The sequence below is a fragment of the Aplysia californica genome, unplaced genomic scaffold (assembly GCF_000002075.1).
Source record: "Aplysia californica isolate F4 #8 unplaced genomic scaffold, AplCal3.0 scaffold00190, whole genome shotgun sequence".
Taxonomy (NCBI): domain Eukaryota; kingdom Metazoa; phylum Mollusca; class Gastropoda; order Aplysiida; family Aplysiidae; genus Aplysia; species Aplysia californica.
Window position 1 is genome coordinate 1,160,292 of NW_004797460.1, and position 18,161 is coordinate 1,178,452.

An 18,161-nucleotide genomic window follows, 5' to 3' on the forward strand; every position below is an offset into this window, starting at 1 on the left:
TTCTTTTCAAAGTTCTTTCCAAGCAAAATAATGCCACCCGTCATTGAAGGAATTTGATGGGGATATACGCCTTTTCTAATAAAAGAACAATGCACAATGAAGAGTGATTCCTTAAGTAGCCGATGAATCATTTAACTTTTCTTATTTGTGACTTACCTGTTCTTTTGCATGCCCACCCCCCAACCAGGCTTGACATTTTGTCTCCATATCACGCTTCTGTTTAACAAAGACCAAAAAAAAAAAAAAAAACCCCACAAAAAACCCCCAAAACAAAACAACAACAACAATCAAAAACGATGATGAGCAACGTGTAACTTTTATCATCAGGATTTATTGGGTCATATCAAGTGAGCAAAAGAAAGAATGAAAGAAATTCAAGTAAAAATTATTACGAATTATAAATTATTCTACAAGTACATTCAAATCACCCATCCCTAGGTAAAACCCAAAAACTGAGACACAAGTAAGACAAAAAGTGACCCACTGGTTAAACTCAAATAAAGCATCACCCTCATTTACAACTATCAAACATATTAATGCATCAGACCACATCGTCCCAAATAAGTAATCCAAGCCGGAGAAACATCATCCGGTGTAAAGAGTAAGTACAAATACATTTCAACATGTTGACATATCTATGACAATAACCTGTGCTACACACAGGGCAACAAAATAATGTTATTTTCCGAAACTCGAGAAATTCTGTGGCACTATACACAAAGCTAACGACCCCCATTTTGAAGAAACAAATAATAATCCCTTAAAATCATGACAGAAATACGCACACATAGAGAGATATCAACAGAGTTAACTTAAAAATATCCCCCCAAAAATTACAAGCAAAAAGCTTAGTGAAGAACTTCACATAGTAATTAATATCAAGATGTAAGAGCTATCAGGTTGTTGCCTGGGGCCACAGAATTAATCTATCTCCACAATGGGAACTTATAACAATTTTGGTAAACACATATCACAATCTATTACTACATGGAATGCTTGAAAGCAGACTACTAAGGGGGAGATGAGAACTTGGATGAACACTGAGCTGTACCGGGAGCCAGCCAGGTTCTAATCCAAATGCTCTTCAAGACTTTTCTCAGCCCTGCTGGCAAATATCCTCTCAGCCCAGTGGCCAGTAATGGTAATGATAGAAATGGTGAAAAGGATTAACATCCCTCTCAACACTATTAGCGGGACCTCAGGGTTTTATGTGCATCACCGAAAGGACTGAGTCAAATAGAAAATTAATGTTAAGTGCCTTTCTAAAGGAAGCAACCTCAGACCCAGCTGAGGCTCGAACCTCTGAACCCGCAATATCACCACAACTAGTCTGGCGGCCTAATTACCTGGCTACGGAAGCCACAGCAATGCTTGGTCTGTACCAAAACCATAAAAAATAAACAACAAAAACAGAAACTAGCCCATTTCCTAGCCAACTATTTATTTTCAACAAAGACTGATGTCCATGTTAGATAGACTCTGGGAAATCATTTTTTTCTGTTTACTTTTCTTATATCATGATATAGATCTGTCATTTTATCCAGACATTACATACAAACAACTGATTGACACCAAAGAATTTAGACCACTAAGGTACAAGATATTCACTCTCACTGATTAACTCAGTACTTGCTAGCTAGCCTGGGAGGTTTTGCCTTTTAGTGGGCCATTCTGTAATCATATACAGAAAAAGTTCTAAAACTATAGAATCTACATGGTACCACAACCATGCAACAGTAACTTACAAAAAACTGTAGAGAGACAGAAGCAGCTTGCTATGAGACAAAGTGAGACCAGAGGAAAAGGACAGTTAAAATACTGACCAAAATTTGTACTTGAAATAGAGAATAAAATGCATCAGTCAGTGCAGTGACCAATTCTGAAAAAATTGGTAGAAAGTGTATCGGAAAAAGAAATCTTGAACTTGAACAGTTACTATATAAGGGCTAAATATAATATATATTAAAAATGTATTGACTCATAAATCTGACATTTCTTCCCAGAAAAATAGCAAAAAAATCTGTCCTCGGGTACAAAAAAGTTAATATTGTCTTTAAAAAGTGTGATACAATGACTAGGGCACATTCATATCACTTGTGGATTAACAAAACAAATATCTTTATTCACTCAGGAATATTAGAAAAGAATTTTAATTCTAAGAATGTAGATTTTTTCCCCACACACATCCACACAATTTAGATCATTCAGGAGGCAGGTTTCAATCCTGTCTGGGATATAACATCCTAGTAGAAAGCCTGAGATACTCGATAAAATTCCACCCACTCAGGAATTGAACAAGGATCCCCTGCGTGCAACAGCAGAGTGTCTAACCACTACACCACAGACGTAGGTATGAATATTAGAAAATATGTCTAAGTTTTGCTAAAAAAGGAAATTAAACCACGCATCCAACAGTGACTCAACCTAAGAACACTCCGCTTGAGAACCCGGTCCGTCTATATACCTGCTTTCATCTTGTTAAATGTTTTTTTCTTTATTAATGGCACACTGAAGACCTTATCAATATAAAAAAGCTGCCTTGAGCTTTAAGAGTCTAGTTTGAGTTCAGGGAAATAAGCTTTTCTGAGCTACTTTACGCTACTTTGTGTGGGTTGGGGTGAAGGGAGGGGTTGGCATGGACTAGTGGACAATGAAATATACACACTACAGGTGCACTTACACCAACTGTTTTCTAAGGCATGCCCCTAACCTCTGCCGAGCGGGTCAATCTATAAGTGATTTTTGATTGGTATAAAGTGTTACATTGTCTTATAAAAGCTGGGTCATTCACCGCCATTCTTTTCTTTCGTTTTACACAATGCTGCGACATGTGCTGATACATAGTTTCAATACCCTAGCAGACAGAATAATCACAACATTGTGTTCTAAATGTTCTCTCTAAAGCCTATGGTTCTGCACTTGCAACCCCCCTCCCTCCCAGCCCCATGCCACGTTAAAAATTTTTTTTTTAAATTGCAAACTTCTCTTGCTTACCTTGGGCCTAAGTGTCACCAAAACAAGAGAAGTCAACAGGTGGTAGCTTAGTCTTAGTTATGCATCTTGAAATCTGCATAAGGATCCAGTCAGTGAAAGAGCCTGCTTTGCCTGTCTCCCAATGATCAGGTTCTTAGGCGGAGACTACTGTATGTATATCTCACCATGTAATAGTCTAGCATGCACGTAGTGAAGCATGCATATAGCAAATAGATTTTCATGTCTCAATTATTTTTGTACACATGTAAAAGTATATTCTTTTGTAGTTAAAACAGTTACATGGGAAAATTCGTACACAGTGAAAAGATTTCCTGTACCGCCGATTTCACTAGCTGCATACAAGACAGTGTGTTAGTTTGTAATACAAATGTGAAGCTGGTGAAATTAGCAGCATAGCTCTCGTACAATGCATTAACTTACATAAATATATTATCCCACTTAATGGGAAAAAAAGCTCTGTTTAAATAACTCTATGATGAAACTGCCAGTCATAGGTTTGCAGGCAACAATAGCAACTTAAACAATCAGCATTCTAAAACAAAAGCCAGAGTATAGTGTTGAAAACAAAATAAAATACAAACTACTCTGAAAATACACATAACGTCCCCAAAAATATGTGTCCACTTTCATTTATAAAGTGAGTAAACACCTTAGCTTAGTTGTTTTTTTAATTTAGATGTTTTTTAATGCCCATAAACACAATTTACATCATTTAGTAGGCGGACTTTCATTCTGTCCGTCAGGGCCAACCTAGAAGGAGAAATACGTGTTAAAGTTTTCCCCACTTGGAAATCAATCTCCGGTCTCTTGTATGCACGGCAAAGCCTACAACCCCCACACCATAGATGCTGCTATTGCTTGGGACAAAGAAAAAGAGAATGCAGAGATAGAGACAAGGAGAGATATATAATGTGTCTCCGCATTATTCAGCATTATACAAAAGTTGTGTTTGCATGATAAATTGCTGTATCTAAAGGTGTTATAAGAACTGCTTCTTAATTTCTTTCACTTTAGACCTTAAGACCTCTTCAAATGCCCATAATTTTGTGTGTATTTAAATGTAGGCGTTTTATATGCCCTATCAATACAATTTAGATAATTTACGAGGTGGTAAAATGGCCAGGCAAAGTACAGTTTCATTAATATACAGAAAGAAACATTAACTTTGCAAGATCTATGGAACATTTGCATAATAATAAATAAAACTAAATTTGCTAATTAATACAAGATTATAATTGCAGTTGCAGGACTAGCAACACTCTAAGCATACAGGGAAAGATACGTGCACACAGTTTTCACACTTAAATTCATGACCCAAAAATGCATGTCACAAGAAATATCACAAGTGTGGTTTGTACACTATAAATATATAGATTGCCATTACATGCAGAGAATATATTGGAATACATATATAAGTATAATAATTATAGGAATATTATTACTGTCATGCAGGCAGTATATAGGCATATATAATCAATAAACAACCAGGAAAAGATGCACCAGTTTTTGCAAATCACACAACATATTTTTCGTTGACATGGACAGGTGAACAGACAGCCAAACAACAGACAGCAGTGAAAATGGCGGGATGCATAGCTGTAAGACCAAGCCCATTAAACTCTAACCTCTCATGTGTCTTTGATAAAATACAGTACACACTAACTTAGTATAATTTTTCTGATACAGTGGGTTTTTTCTTATCCCGTTTAATCATAAACAAGCTGTCTTTGAAAACAGGGTACGCCAACAACAAAAAAAGCATCTCTGTCATTCTTGAAATCAAATTGCCTTTATAAAGGCAATATAAATATAAAATAACAGGTCCAAGGTTGAAAAGACTGGTACTTTTTACTGCAATACATGCACATGTGACATAAATAACACAGATACATGGTCCTGAGATATCAAAACTTCAACATACCAAGTCGACAGACGCATGGGAGAGAAATGTTCAAAGCTGTCCACTACAAGCATTTTGTTTTATTTAATTTTAGTTTTAGCAACAGTAAGAGTTTAATGTCACTTGCTACATAAACAGGTCACATAAGTGCAGAAGATAAGAGATGTTACTAGAGAGTAATGTGCAAATAAAAGGAGGAGAGATAGGACAATGAATGTTGAAAAGGCAGCATTTGTTTTAAGTATACAAATGTTTTTGACTCTTCTTCATGTACACCTTTGTCAGCAAATGTCTCCACGCAAGGCAACATAAACAATGAAACTCTCTTTTAAAAAACCTGATAAATGCCAATTCAGATATAACTGAGGAGTCATTGCATCACTTTGGAAGTTGTAACTTGAAAGGAATACTTTCTAAAAATCTAGTGTGGTGTAAATTTACTAAGACTTTCATAGTTACTGAGTGTCGGATATGAATTAGACATTAATATGGCACCCCAAAGAGGGAGATGTAATTCTTAAAAAGTGATTAAATCATGAATTGCTATAATTATCAATTGCTGAATTTCGTATATGTATTTTTAACTTGACAGATGGTTAATATGAAACATGAAACCAGAACTAAAGTATATACATGTATGATCATGAGTGTTAGACAGGTCTGCAGTGTGACTATAAGAATGCAAAATTTTAAAATGCTGCAGAACTCAGTTGCTTTGCCATGACTTTTTATGGGTCCTTTTAATTTCATTATATTTTCACAATCTCTCAACAAATTTATACTTTAGTCTACAGTAACAGATACATGCCATTCTGACTTGCTACGCTCGAGTTAAGGACATATACTTGCCATGACAAATGAAGAATATTTTAAAATAATTAAATGGAATGAACCAAGCATTTCATAGTGGTTTAATTTTTGTAAAAGTGCAACTCTAGAATAGAAAGTAACAACAATTATAGTGCTAAATTTGTAAATTTGGACATTACCGGTATGCACAAACAGATAAAGTAAGGAAAAATTTCCTAGGATCATGGAGGGGGGGGGGGTGTTCATGGTAAACACATAACAAGCTGGAATCATTGTAAAGAGATAAGATAACAAAAAGATTTACTGTCATGAAATAACTGACAATGTGTCATTCGAAAAAATAATGCAATGTAAGAGAACATGGCAATACTGGATTAAAAGTCAATATAAATTTGAAAACATTTGAAGAATTGTTATGCAAGTAAGCACAAAGGTAAAAATAAACCAGAAGTTTATTTTCTAAAATTATTTACCAAAAAGAACCAAATGTGAGGCAGCGTGGGGAAATCAGGCACTCGTCAAAATAATGACATTGAAGAAACTGGCATTTTTTGTGCCAGTTTGGCAATTTTTGTTTTTGTTTTAGTAGAGGTTTTATGGCGCTCGCAACTGCATAAGGTCATATGAGCGCCAAGAGGTGGATGTAAACAGAGAAGTCCTTACAGGGAATCAGACTTACTCTGCTCACCTCTCTAGTTTCGACAGCAAAAAGTCTGCTTCGACTATCAAGGCACCCCGGAAACAGCGGGTCACAAGAGTGTGACAAACATACAAAAGAAGTAGAGGAAAAACGACAATAGTAAAGATTAGGAAAGAAAAAGCAGCAGTTCCCTGTTGCAGTTCAGGCACAGTTATGAGCATGACATTGATGAATCAGCCCATTTACAATTACAGTTCTACTGTGCATAAGAACTCAAGATGTTATGTCCCCCCCTCTTTGGGAATGGCCTAAAGACACTTCAGTCAGTAGTACCGCCCTGGGTAGGCAAATTTTATTGAATTTCTGTTTTTTGACTTAACACCATTGTTGTCAATTTAAGAACACTTTTCAGTGTGGATTTTATTGAAAAACATTAATTGAAGGCACAAATAAGGTAAGTTTTCAGTTTCCAAGGACTATCAAGCTATGGAAATAACCAGACTTTGGCAGCTATTTTCTTGCTAATTCTACCTTTGAAACCAGGTGATCATTTATTCAAGATAGATGGGTATTTTTTTCACTGATAACAAGACAACTGAACAAGCTTTAAGAAGATACCAATAACTCCACATGCCCAAAATTGACAAGTGCCTGATTCCACCACGTCGTGACACAAATGATACATTCTTGATCTACAAACTACAATATACAAAACAGAAATCATGAAACACTTCTCTAATACTCTGAATTCTCAAAGCATCTTACATATATACTACTAAAAACTCTAAACTAAAATGTTTAAAACGGATTTCAATTGTTTGGAAATAATTCAAACCAAGAAATAAAAATTGAATAAACACAACTGCTTTGGGCAGAATCCACACATACATAATATAGACAAATATATTGACAGCATAAAGATAGCAGGCAAGTTCTCTTCTACAAATTTCAGAATCAGTAACAGCTTAATGTTTTTAAATGTTTGTTTTTCCCCCGACAGAGAATAGATACAAAGTGTCCATTATCAAACAACTAGTCATGGTATGACAATTAGAAAGAATAAATCAGCCGTATGTGTTTCAGATTATGTTCAGTCTCTTGACTCTTCTAGCTGGGAAAAAAAATGATCTCAGATTTCACACACTATTACACGCACAGACATACAGGAGACATTTCATCATTCAAAATTCATCCAAAAAACCTCCACTTAATCGAAAAAGTGGTGCTTTTGAGGAAGGCACAACAAAACAAATCTCTCTCGGGCAACCACAGACTCAGTTCTGGGTAATTGGCACTAACAATTTACTCACTGTATCGCACTCTGCCGTTTTTTGTTGTTGTTGTTTTATTTTTTCACTTTTCCTCTTTTAATGAGCTCAATGACTATTATTCAACAAAAAATATCTCTTCCAAAGAGACACCGTAACAAGGAGGCAAAATTCTCTGCACGAATACATATAGGTGAGGCATCGTCGTGGAATCAGGCTCTCGTCAATTTTTGGGCATGTACGTTATTGGTATCATCTTAAAGCTTGTTCACTTGTCTTTATTTGGATGAAAAAAATACCCATTTATCTGGAATACAAGTTGAGATATTTGCGAATGAAGGAGGTGGGGGTCACCTGTTTTCAGAGGTAAAATTAGTGAGAAAATGGTCGCCAAAGATTAGTTATTTCCTTAGCTTAAGAGTCCGTGGTAACTGAAAATCTACATTTTTTGCGCCTTTAATCAACGTTTTTCAGAAAAATCCCCACAGAAATTAGTCGTTTAATTGGGAAGAAAGGTGTTTAGCCAAAAAACAAAAATTTTATAAAAATTCACAAACCTGTGCAAAAATTCAAGTTTCTTCATTTTGATTATTTTGACGAGAGCCTGATTCCACCACGCTGCCTCAACATATTATAAAATTTTGCAAAACAAACAAAAAACAAAAGAGGGAGAGAAAATTTAAAACATACATTCAAACTTCCACATTCAAGCAAAATCACTTTATATAGATATATAATAATAATAATAATAATGAGCAGATTAATTTCTGTAATAGCAGTACATGTATTACTAAATAAGCTTTCTTTCAACATTTTGGATATATGATGAATGTATCATAACACCTGACAAGACTGGCCCAAAGTTTTAAGTGCCTGAGGTAACTGAAAGTGCTGCACTGAGCAGAGACAACATCATCAACAGAGAAGAAAAAAAGACTTTCAAATGGGAAACAGTTACTATTTGTGAAAGTGGTGTTGTAAAAGAGGTGGAATTTTGATAAGGACAGCAATGTTTAGAGACGTCATCGCTGAATTAAATTCGTTGGTGGTAGGATCCTGAAAATGGAAGCATAAAATATAAGTGTAAAATAAAATTATGATTTACTTGAAGTATTTTTGCTTGTAAAATGAATATTACATCTACAGGATGGAAACAAATTTCCAAAATAAAGATTAATAATAATAAGACAGGTTTCTATATACTCGGAATCCCTGAATATTTTGATGTACACACTTCAGGGGCTCTCGTGGCCTAGAGGTTAAGGTGTTGGCCTCTCATTCAAAGGTCCCGGGTTCGAATCCGGGTAGCGACCAAAACATTTTCTTCTCTAAAATTGTCTCCTTTCACCTTCCCTGCTCTCTAGCAATGTTCTGTTGTCTGCTCTCATTTCCATTTTCTGCCCCCACCCCCTCACCTCCTTTGCCCCCTCCTCTGGGCTCCTGACTCTTTCTGCAGCCTTTCTACTGCTACTCCTTGGCCCCTCCTTACTGCTGTCTTTCTGCCACACCCCTGATCTTCTGGTAGGAAAGATCTACACCTAGCCTTCTCGGACAAGGGCGAAAAATCTCGGAGGGCCCGTGTGCAAGTTGCGCACGTTAAAGATCCCTTGGTGGTATAAAATCGATAAGAGTAGGCTTCGGCCGCCACCCGGGCAAAATTAAAAATTTCCTACCAACTGAAAATATTAGGTGTGTCCCGCGCGCTCATATGACCTATGCAGTTGCGAGCGCCGTAAAACACTTTACAAAAACAAAACAAAAAATAAAAATACACACTTCTCTGGAACATACATATTATTTTGTTATCAACGATCAAAGCAATGCTATTGGGGAGAAGAAAAAAGAGATGTTCAAAGTAGATTTTAACAAAGCCTATAAAGCTGTGAATGTATGTATTACTGACACACTTACACAACTCTAACCATTTCTCCCATACTAATAAGTGCTGCTTCCCTCAACTGTCTCATTTTCAATTACATTTCGCAATGCAGAAATGAGGCTCACAGGGTTCTGGGTGGATGGGACATGCACAGATTTACTAGAAGCAAGACAACGTCATGCCAAAATACAGATGTACCCATATGACACATCTGCACTAAGCTAACAAAACGCCTTTTTTCATTTTTGCGGCATGTGTGAAAAAAAAAAATCTTAGTGAAACTGTGACTAATTTTTGAATAAAAGAGCATTCAAATTTCTGAAGAAAGCTATTTTGTATGTTTACCTTGACAAAATACTTTTAAAAAAAAAATCTCAAAACTGCTGTGGATAACAAAAAGGAGTTTTTTCAGCTTACGGTAAACGTATTAGGCAGGAGAGTCATTTTATAAAAAAATTGGAGTAACCTCCAGAATACTATTACCTTTTCATCGTTATCCAACACTGCTCATTGGCGATCATATGCAAATTCACAAGGAGTTGTGCTTTAAGTGTGGAATTATTTCCACAAGCAGTACACAGATACAACAATCACAGACGCACGTTCATGATAAATACACTCTCTGCACTTAATGTCTCTCCCACACAAATACAGATTTATTTTAAAACTTATTTTATAGTTTGGAAGACACAAACTTACTAACAAAACAAGTATTAATTGCATCTTAACCACAAGCTAAAAAAAAAAAAGAAAAAGCATAACATATTGCTCCCCACTGAGACCAGTCTCAATTGCTTTACTTTGTAGAAACAAAGAAAGGATTAAATTGAAGGAGAATACAAGTTTTATCATTTGGTATTTCAGTATGCAGGAACCCATAATAATAAATATAAAACCAGCCACAACAGTAAAGACAGAGGGTGAAAGAAAACATTATCAAATGTAACTTACAGTACTGTGCATGTCTAACAATACTCATGATGTATCAAAGACACATTTCTGCATCACGATCAAACAGCTGATAAGGAAATAGCAGAAGAAGCATTAAATGAGCAAAAAAGAGATAAAAAGAGAGACAAAGGCAAATACATATAGAAAAAGAGAGAAAGAAAAAGGAAATGAGTGGAAGACAGAAAGAAAAAAGAGGAGGAGGGAAGAGTCCAAGAGCAAAAAAAGTTCCAAGTGAATAGCATTTCATGCACATACTACTGTGCCAAAAATCAATACCTCCTTCCTGCAATATCAAAAAGTGACTATATGAATAGTCTAAACAGTGAACACTCTCTCCATTGCAATTTTACAAGAACACACATTTCCTTTCTTTGAAATAGAGAAATGCTTATGCAGCAGTCACGAATATACTACCAAGCTATCTCATAAGATCCACTTATCCTCAGCCAGCTGTTCAGATGTATTAAGCCCCAAATTTTTCATTGTTTTTCAATGGCAGATTCTTAATCTGTTGTATTGGTTGCATGTGCTTAAGAAATATTTGGTTAAAATTGAAATTCTAAATGTTAAAAAGAGGAGGAAAAAAAATGTGCGCTCGTCAAAATAATGAAAGTCAAGAAATAGGCACTTTCCGCAGGTTTGGGAATTTTGATAGAATTTTTTATTTTTGGTTCAACACCTTTCATGCATATTAAAGAGCCCATTTCTGAGTGGATTTCACTGCAAAATGTTGATTAAAGGCAGAAGAAATGTAAATTTTCAGTTTCCATGGACTCTCAAGCTAAATAAATAACTCAACTTTGGCGGCCATTTTCTCGCAAATTTTATCTCTGAAACCATGTGACCTTCACCTCCTTCAATCACACATATCTCGACTTCTTTTCAACATAGATGGATTTTATTTTCACCCAAAGCAAGGAAAATGGACAGGCCTTAAGATGGTACCATCAACTCTGTAAGCCCAAAAATTGACGAAAGCCTGATTCCCCCGCATCGTGCCACAAATGTATAATGCAGGTATAATTCTTAAAAGAATAAAATATTTATCAAAACCTGAAAGATTTTTCCATCTGGGCTTAGGACATTTGAGCAACTTGCCAACATTAAGTCTCATTAGCAGGTGAGCGCACTTGAGATGCTCCTCCACTATCCTGTGATATAAAAAAACAACTTCGCCTTCGGTTTTTTTTTTTTGACATAACATTTCGTTGTGATTCGGGGATTTGAGAAAGAACTGTGAAATAGCACCACATTTCAAATAATTGCCAAAGATTACCCTTCTCCGAAGGATAATAAAAGCACTGCGAGAGAGAATATGAAGTTTTCTCTGTCCACTGTAAAACATTAAAATTGATAAGTCACACAGACCAGGTCATTGTAACACATAAAAGTCTCTATAGCCTTATAAAATAGCCTGCATCAGAATTAAGAGGGAAAACACCTTTCCCCGACATCAGTCATTACATTCTGATGTGCGAAAAGGTAGGAATGTTGGTAGTACCAGGAAATTGGAATAACGTTTATTCAGAAGACCCGTAAACATATAATTTCAAGAGAGATTTATAAGACTCAGCATGTTGCTTCAGATTTGTCTAAAGTCTGGGGAAAGCAATATTAAAAAACAAATATCTTAGCCACCCCTGCACCCTTCAGCAATTTCTTTGCCAGACTATACTTTGCCTTAGCTTGAAAATTTGTGTAACAAAAATTCCTCCAGGGTTTCAGTATAAACTAATAAACGATGACAGCGTCCACTAACATGTTCACATCAGCCAACATTTTACCTTAAAAGGCTCAAACTCCAGGAATATACAGGATGTATACAGGGTATATTAATGTATCTGAAAGTCGGAACACAACAGAAATTAAGAACATTTATCACCAAGATGTATTCAGATTCACTGAATTTCTTACACTGTAAGCAGAATGAAACATAAAAAAAGGGAAAATAACATATTATGTCATACAAAGCGATGAGAACATTCAAATTTCCTGAATTTCAGAAATGTCTGGAAAAGTGGTATCCATAAGAAAATTACTTTGGACACTGATTGAATGACATGCTTTGAATTCCTAAATCTTGTGACAAATGGATCCACTGTCATGCCGGGAAGAGAAGCAAACACACTGCCATGAACCCATTGTATGCTATCTTCACATCAACACAAAATATAAATCTGGTATGAACATATTCCTGTAGCATTATCATAACAGTTGCAGCTCATATTATATAATGCTATTAATATATCTTATCATAAGTCACAAGTAAAAGAATTGAAAACATGAAAATGATATGTATAATAATGAACAATCATTATATCACTTCTCAGTAAAACGAACATGAACTATGAAAAAGCATTCATAACTTGCAGGCTACTAGGGTTCTTTCCCTCATAAGACATCAACCATACAATTTGATGAAATAACACTCGAAACACATCCCCACTTTAACAGGAAAAATTAGGCACCTACAGTACAATAAAAATGACACATTTATTCTTGTAACATCCCATAAAACAGTAAACTTTAAAAACTAAATTCTATCTCTGTAAAGGAACTTTGTAATCTATTTCCAGCGCAGTCCTATTGAACTTTTCAAAATGCCATCTTTGAGAGTTGGCTTCATCACAGGGATTCATAAAGATTTCCTGGGTGGACTTGTCACTGTCCAAACACAAGCCACTGATTGGGTGGTACAGCTGTTGGCTGCCCTGGGAAATAAAGGGAAAAAAATAAAAAGAATAAATGGATCTACAGGGACAATGAGTCATCTGATTTTAATGGATGCATTAAAAATACCTGGGAAAAAAAATGAAACAATGAAACAACTGACGTCAATGGATACGTTAAAAATATCTAGAAAAAAATTAATACACAAGGAAAAGTAAACATCGGATGTTGATAGGCATGTCAATGGTTAGGTGCAAGGCTCCGCCACACTGCAACATGGTGTTTGTTAGAGTCTTCCATCCAGCCATCGATATCAGAAAATATCTAAAATTAATGTATAAGCCATTACTCGAAAATGTCAAAAGTAAACATATTTTTGGACGCACATAAATATAGTTTGAGAGAACTGACAAAGTGGTATTTGCATTAAACCAATAGTCAAAGACTAAAGAAATATTTAGACAGGATTTTTTTTAAATGTCTACAGCGATTTGACAAATATGATCTAAAAAAGAATGAGACTTTCACAGTATTCTTTGGGTGGGGTTTGGTGGGAGGGGGGTGATATACAACAAAAACTGTACAACTTTATCTGAGAAATCCAAGTTGAACTTAAGAGGCCTCAAAATGAGCTGCTGATTATAACAAAGAAAGAAATAAAACAAAAAACCCCCACCCCAAAATAAGCAATCAAAAAAGCTGCTGACAACTTCAAAGAAAGAATGAAACAAAAACATAAGCATACAGAGAAGTCTAGAGAAGGACATGAACTTTGTTACAGGACGTACCACATTGTATTTGAACCTTTGGTTCCCCTGCATGCCATGGCAGGTGAACAGGATAACTGGCGACTTGGGGTTGCTCGAAGACGCATCGAAACACAAGTTCCTTCGCTTCGGCCGGATGTCTTTGTGCCACGTGAACTCAAATTGCTGGAGGGTTGCATGTAAATATGTAAGTTACAAAATCAAATTTATAAAAACGGCTGGATGTTTTCAAGCTTAATAATTGCATCAATGTAGGAAGACAAGAAGGAAACCAAAATATAAAACTTATGAAGTAGAAAAAAATAAGAAATTTAATACGAGTAATTTGCTGTTAAAATGGAAATCAGAGATTCATTACACAGAACAGTAATATTTTTCAAAATGATTAGAACCCAGAAATTAGACAAAAATAAATATTTTATAATTTTTCAAAACAAATATAACCAAGAAATAAAAAAATAAAAATTTCTACCAACTTTTTAGTTTTACTAAGATTTTACGGCACTCACAACTGCATAAAAGTCATAATATTATGAGCACCAAGGGTGAATTTTTAAAGAGCTACACATATTATGCTCAAGATGAGGTCAATCTATAAACACTTGAAATAGACAGTAAAATATACTGATTATAAATACATATATACAAATTTTGAAGCAAAAAAAAATTGTTCAGAATGAACAAAGAAAAATAAAAGATTAAACAATAACATTGTGTCTCAAAAGGGACAGAATCAAGAAATTAGAGAGAAACATATAATTTCTATATATCCACTTTTCAAAGAGTTACATAATATGTTCACACTGAGTAGACACTATAACCACTTGAAATTGATCATAACATAAAATGATTGTAAATAAACATTTACTTTGAACAAGATGGATTATAAGAAAAATGTTGTCGATGGGAACAGATGTACCAGAAGGGGGACACTTTTTAGCAAATCTATAGCCTCAGCATCTAAAACATCACTCTCTAACATATCAGAAATATCACTGTAGCATATCTTCATTCTATTAACACTATGTAGTTGTTGTTGTTTCCAAATCCTTTTAGCTGCGAGCATTTCACTCTTGGCAGCGCAATGCCTCCCTCAAGTAACCACATGTCCTTGTCTCATCTGGTCAACGCCAGAGATTAACACTATAAAATATCAATAAAAAAGTAAGGGCCAGATGGAGAATCTCATGACATAAAACAAAGATGTCTCCACACCAAGCCACACCCACCTGCTCCCCTCCACCTCCTTGGTCCCTGACACACTTTTGAAGCTCAAATCTTCGGTTTTGTCCCTTGAATCTTGTGTCAATGCACATATTACTGGCATTATTTCGTATCTGGAAACAATCAGAAAGAGACCAAAGTTGATAAGACATTCGACAGTCAAAGAATACAGCGCAAAGAAAAGAAAGATATTATTACAGGAACATTCAAGAACGAAACTGAAAACCAAGTTGCCAAAAGGGTATAATCTTATCTTCACTGAATGTGTACATAATTTTTTCATGTAATTTAAAAGCGAGTGATAATTATTATAATTATAAAGCATAAAGTTGGCATTTCATCCTTTTTTGTCTGGAATGGTAACATGTGGTAAAAATCAGAAACTCAGACGAGACAAATGGAATCCGCCCTCACCTCTCCCTCTGCCAGAGGAGGAGGCTCCACAGGAGGGTAATATTTGACCAAGTCAAACGCCACCTCTGTCATAAACCACTTGAAAGGCTTGCAATTGAGCTTCTTTCTGATGTTCTTCTGGGCTGACAGGTCACCGGGGTCAATGTTGCGGTAATGAGGCCGGTGCTTGTACAGGAACTCGGCGTACTCATCCATCCAGACTTCCGCCACACGTTTGTAATTCTATTCAAAATAAACCAAAAAAAAAATAAAACAAAACATTACGAAAAAAAACCATTTAAGAAAAGAAAACAGTGCTCCATTTGATTGACTTAAAAAGAAGCATAATCAAATAAAACAAAACAATGCACAACCCCCCCCCCCCAAGAATACGATGGATCTTTAACTTTAATAAGATGTACTACATTTGTTTGAGAGGAGAGAGAAGCATATTAGGTCTTAGATAAAATAAAACAAAACATTAAGTCACCAAACTTTGGCATCCATTTTCTCCCTAAATATATTTTACTTCTGACATCAAGCGACCCCCACCCCCCTTCTTCTATTGCAAATATCTCGATTTATATTCAAGATAGACAGGCATTTTTACTAAATCAAAAGCAAGACAAATGAGCTGCTTTAAGATTATACCAATAACTATAAATGCCCAAAAACTGATGAGCACTTGATTTCTCCATGTCATGACACAAATATTAATACTATAAAAAATGTCAATATTAAATTTTTTAAAATGTTAAAATAGATTCCAGCAGATGTCAGAAGTGTGGGAACCTTACCCTTCCGACAAAATCTCCCACACCGGGGTTAGGGAAGGGAGCAAACTTGCGATAGATGTGGCCAATACGAGAGCACGGGGCATCCACCATTGTTCCTCCACACTGCCACACCTGGAAAAGAAATGACAAGGGAAAAGGAAAAGGGAAGGGTTTGTTTGCTTCAATTATTAAGAACCAAAACAGGTCATAACTGCCTGAAATACAACCTCTACACAACTTTCAAGATCGGTAACTTAAAGTGGTATCAAAGCGGAACCAGCAGCCATACAGGAAAACACTACAAGTACAAGCCTGCATAATACATCAAGCACTTAGGAGAAAATATTGGCCCAACCTTTGGCTGGGAGTCCTAAAACTGTAAAGTAGCCTTCGCATTAAAGACGGGGATGTCCATTTAACGAAGAATAGGAAGAAAAAGAAAAAGCTTGCGTTAAGAGATGCACATCCACACAATAGTGATCATTTAGTGCTGGGAAAATGTAGACAGACAGACAGGAACAATATAGGGAAATAACAGAAGTAAGACAACAACCAGAGGCACCCTCTAATCACTTGTAGGAAAGGGGAGGGAGTTGGGGGGGGAGGGGGGGAAGTTGAGTTTGATGACAAAATGAGAACAATTGTTTAATACTAGTGAAAGGATCACTATTGCACCTATGTTTTTTTTAGATTATTAAGCACTTTCCTAGAGGAAATGTACCACATAAATGGGATTGATTATTATTATTACTACATCTAACTTTGGTTTAAGTACAAAGCTGGACATCCACAAAATAATGGCCACTGAAAGCAAGGAGCCTACAAGATAGACAGAAAAACACAAAAGAGAGAAAAGAGAGAAAGAAAAAGAAGTAGGACCAACTAAAAGTGCCTTCCAACCACCTGCTTATATGTTCTAAGTATAGGTAGCATCTGGATACGATGAAGGACTCCAGGGCAAAACCTACTTCACAAAAAAAATTTTTAAAGAAGAAAATAGTCAATAAGCAAGTAAACAACTGGCAGCATAAGAAAACTGGCATTTGTGGTGAAGTCACAAGCCAATACGCACTTCCTGGCAGTTGGCATCATCAGGGAAGTGACAGGTGTTTTTTTTAATGCTCCAACTGGAAATACATCTTGGTGGGCAGTATGAAAATTTTAATCTCTTAACTCTTCCTGCCCCAGCCATTTTTGTGCACTCGTTAACCCCAGTCCCAACCAATACAGCAGTATTTCAGAAAAAGAGGAATGCATTCTAAAAAGTGATGCAGTATCTTTGTAATGAGGTTTAGATAATAACATATTATATTATCAATCTTTAAAAGTAAATGAACAAATATGAAAATTAATGTTTAATTATGTTTGCGAATTTCGAAAAATGCACAATTCCGATACCCCCTAAACTGAGAATCTACGCTCTTGGGACAGTGGGAGGTACAGGAGCGCTGCTGAAAATATATGTGCATGGGGCTGGAAGGGTTAAAAGTGGCAAGAATGGGCGCTTGCTATAACAATGTTGATAAACACTGATTTACTCGTACATTGCATCGATGGGGTTGTAAAACAAGCATGTAATATTTAATTTAAAAGAAAAAATAGCACAAGATCCTAAAACCATTAGTGTTCACCTTGAAGGACAGCTCATACTGTTCCCCTCCCCAAATGTCCAGTCCTGGGTCATAGCCTCCCATCTCCCAGAACCACTCTCGGCTGATGGCAAACAGACCGCCCGCCATCACTGGATTCCTGTTTGAAAAGCAGGGAAACCATTTATGAGAGAGAAAGAGAGAAAGCGACAGAGAGAGAGAGCGAGAGACAGAGAGAGAGAGAGAGAGAGACAGAGAAAGAGAGAGAGAGAGAGAGAGAGAGAGAGAAGGAGAGGCAGA

At 36.0% G+C, this 18,161-nt stretch overlaps 1 protein-coding gene across 1 annotated transcript in view; it reads right to left on the reverse strand.

The window, feature by feature from the left end:
* Positions 1 to 11,624: 11,624 nt before the first annotated feature.
* Positions 11,625 to 18,161, reverse strand: part of LOC101858782 (putative polypeptide N-acetylgalactosaminyltransferase 10) — a gene marked incomplete at its 5' end in the record, with an annotated part of 11,282 nt that continues 4,745 nt past the window's right edge. The window contains 6 exon segments of the mRNA XM_013082728.2: positions 11,625 to 13,153; positions 13,901 to 14,044; positions 15,109 to 15,216; positions 15,518 to 15,739; positions 16,294 to 16,404; positions 17,904 to 18,021. Of these exon segments, the coding sequence (XP_012938182.1) occupies positions 12,983 to 13,153; positions 13,901 to 14,044; positions 15,109 to 15,216; positions 15,518 to 15,739; positions 16,294 to 16,404; positions 17,904 to 18,021 (874 nt within the window).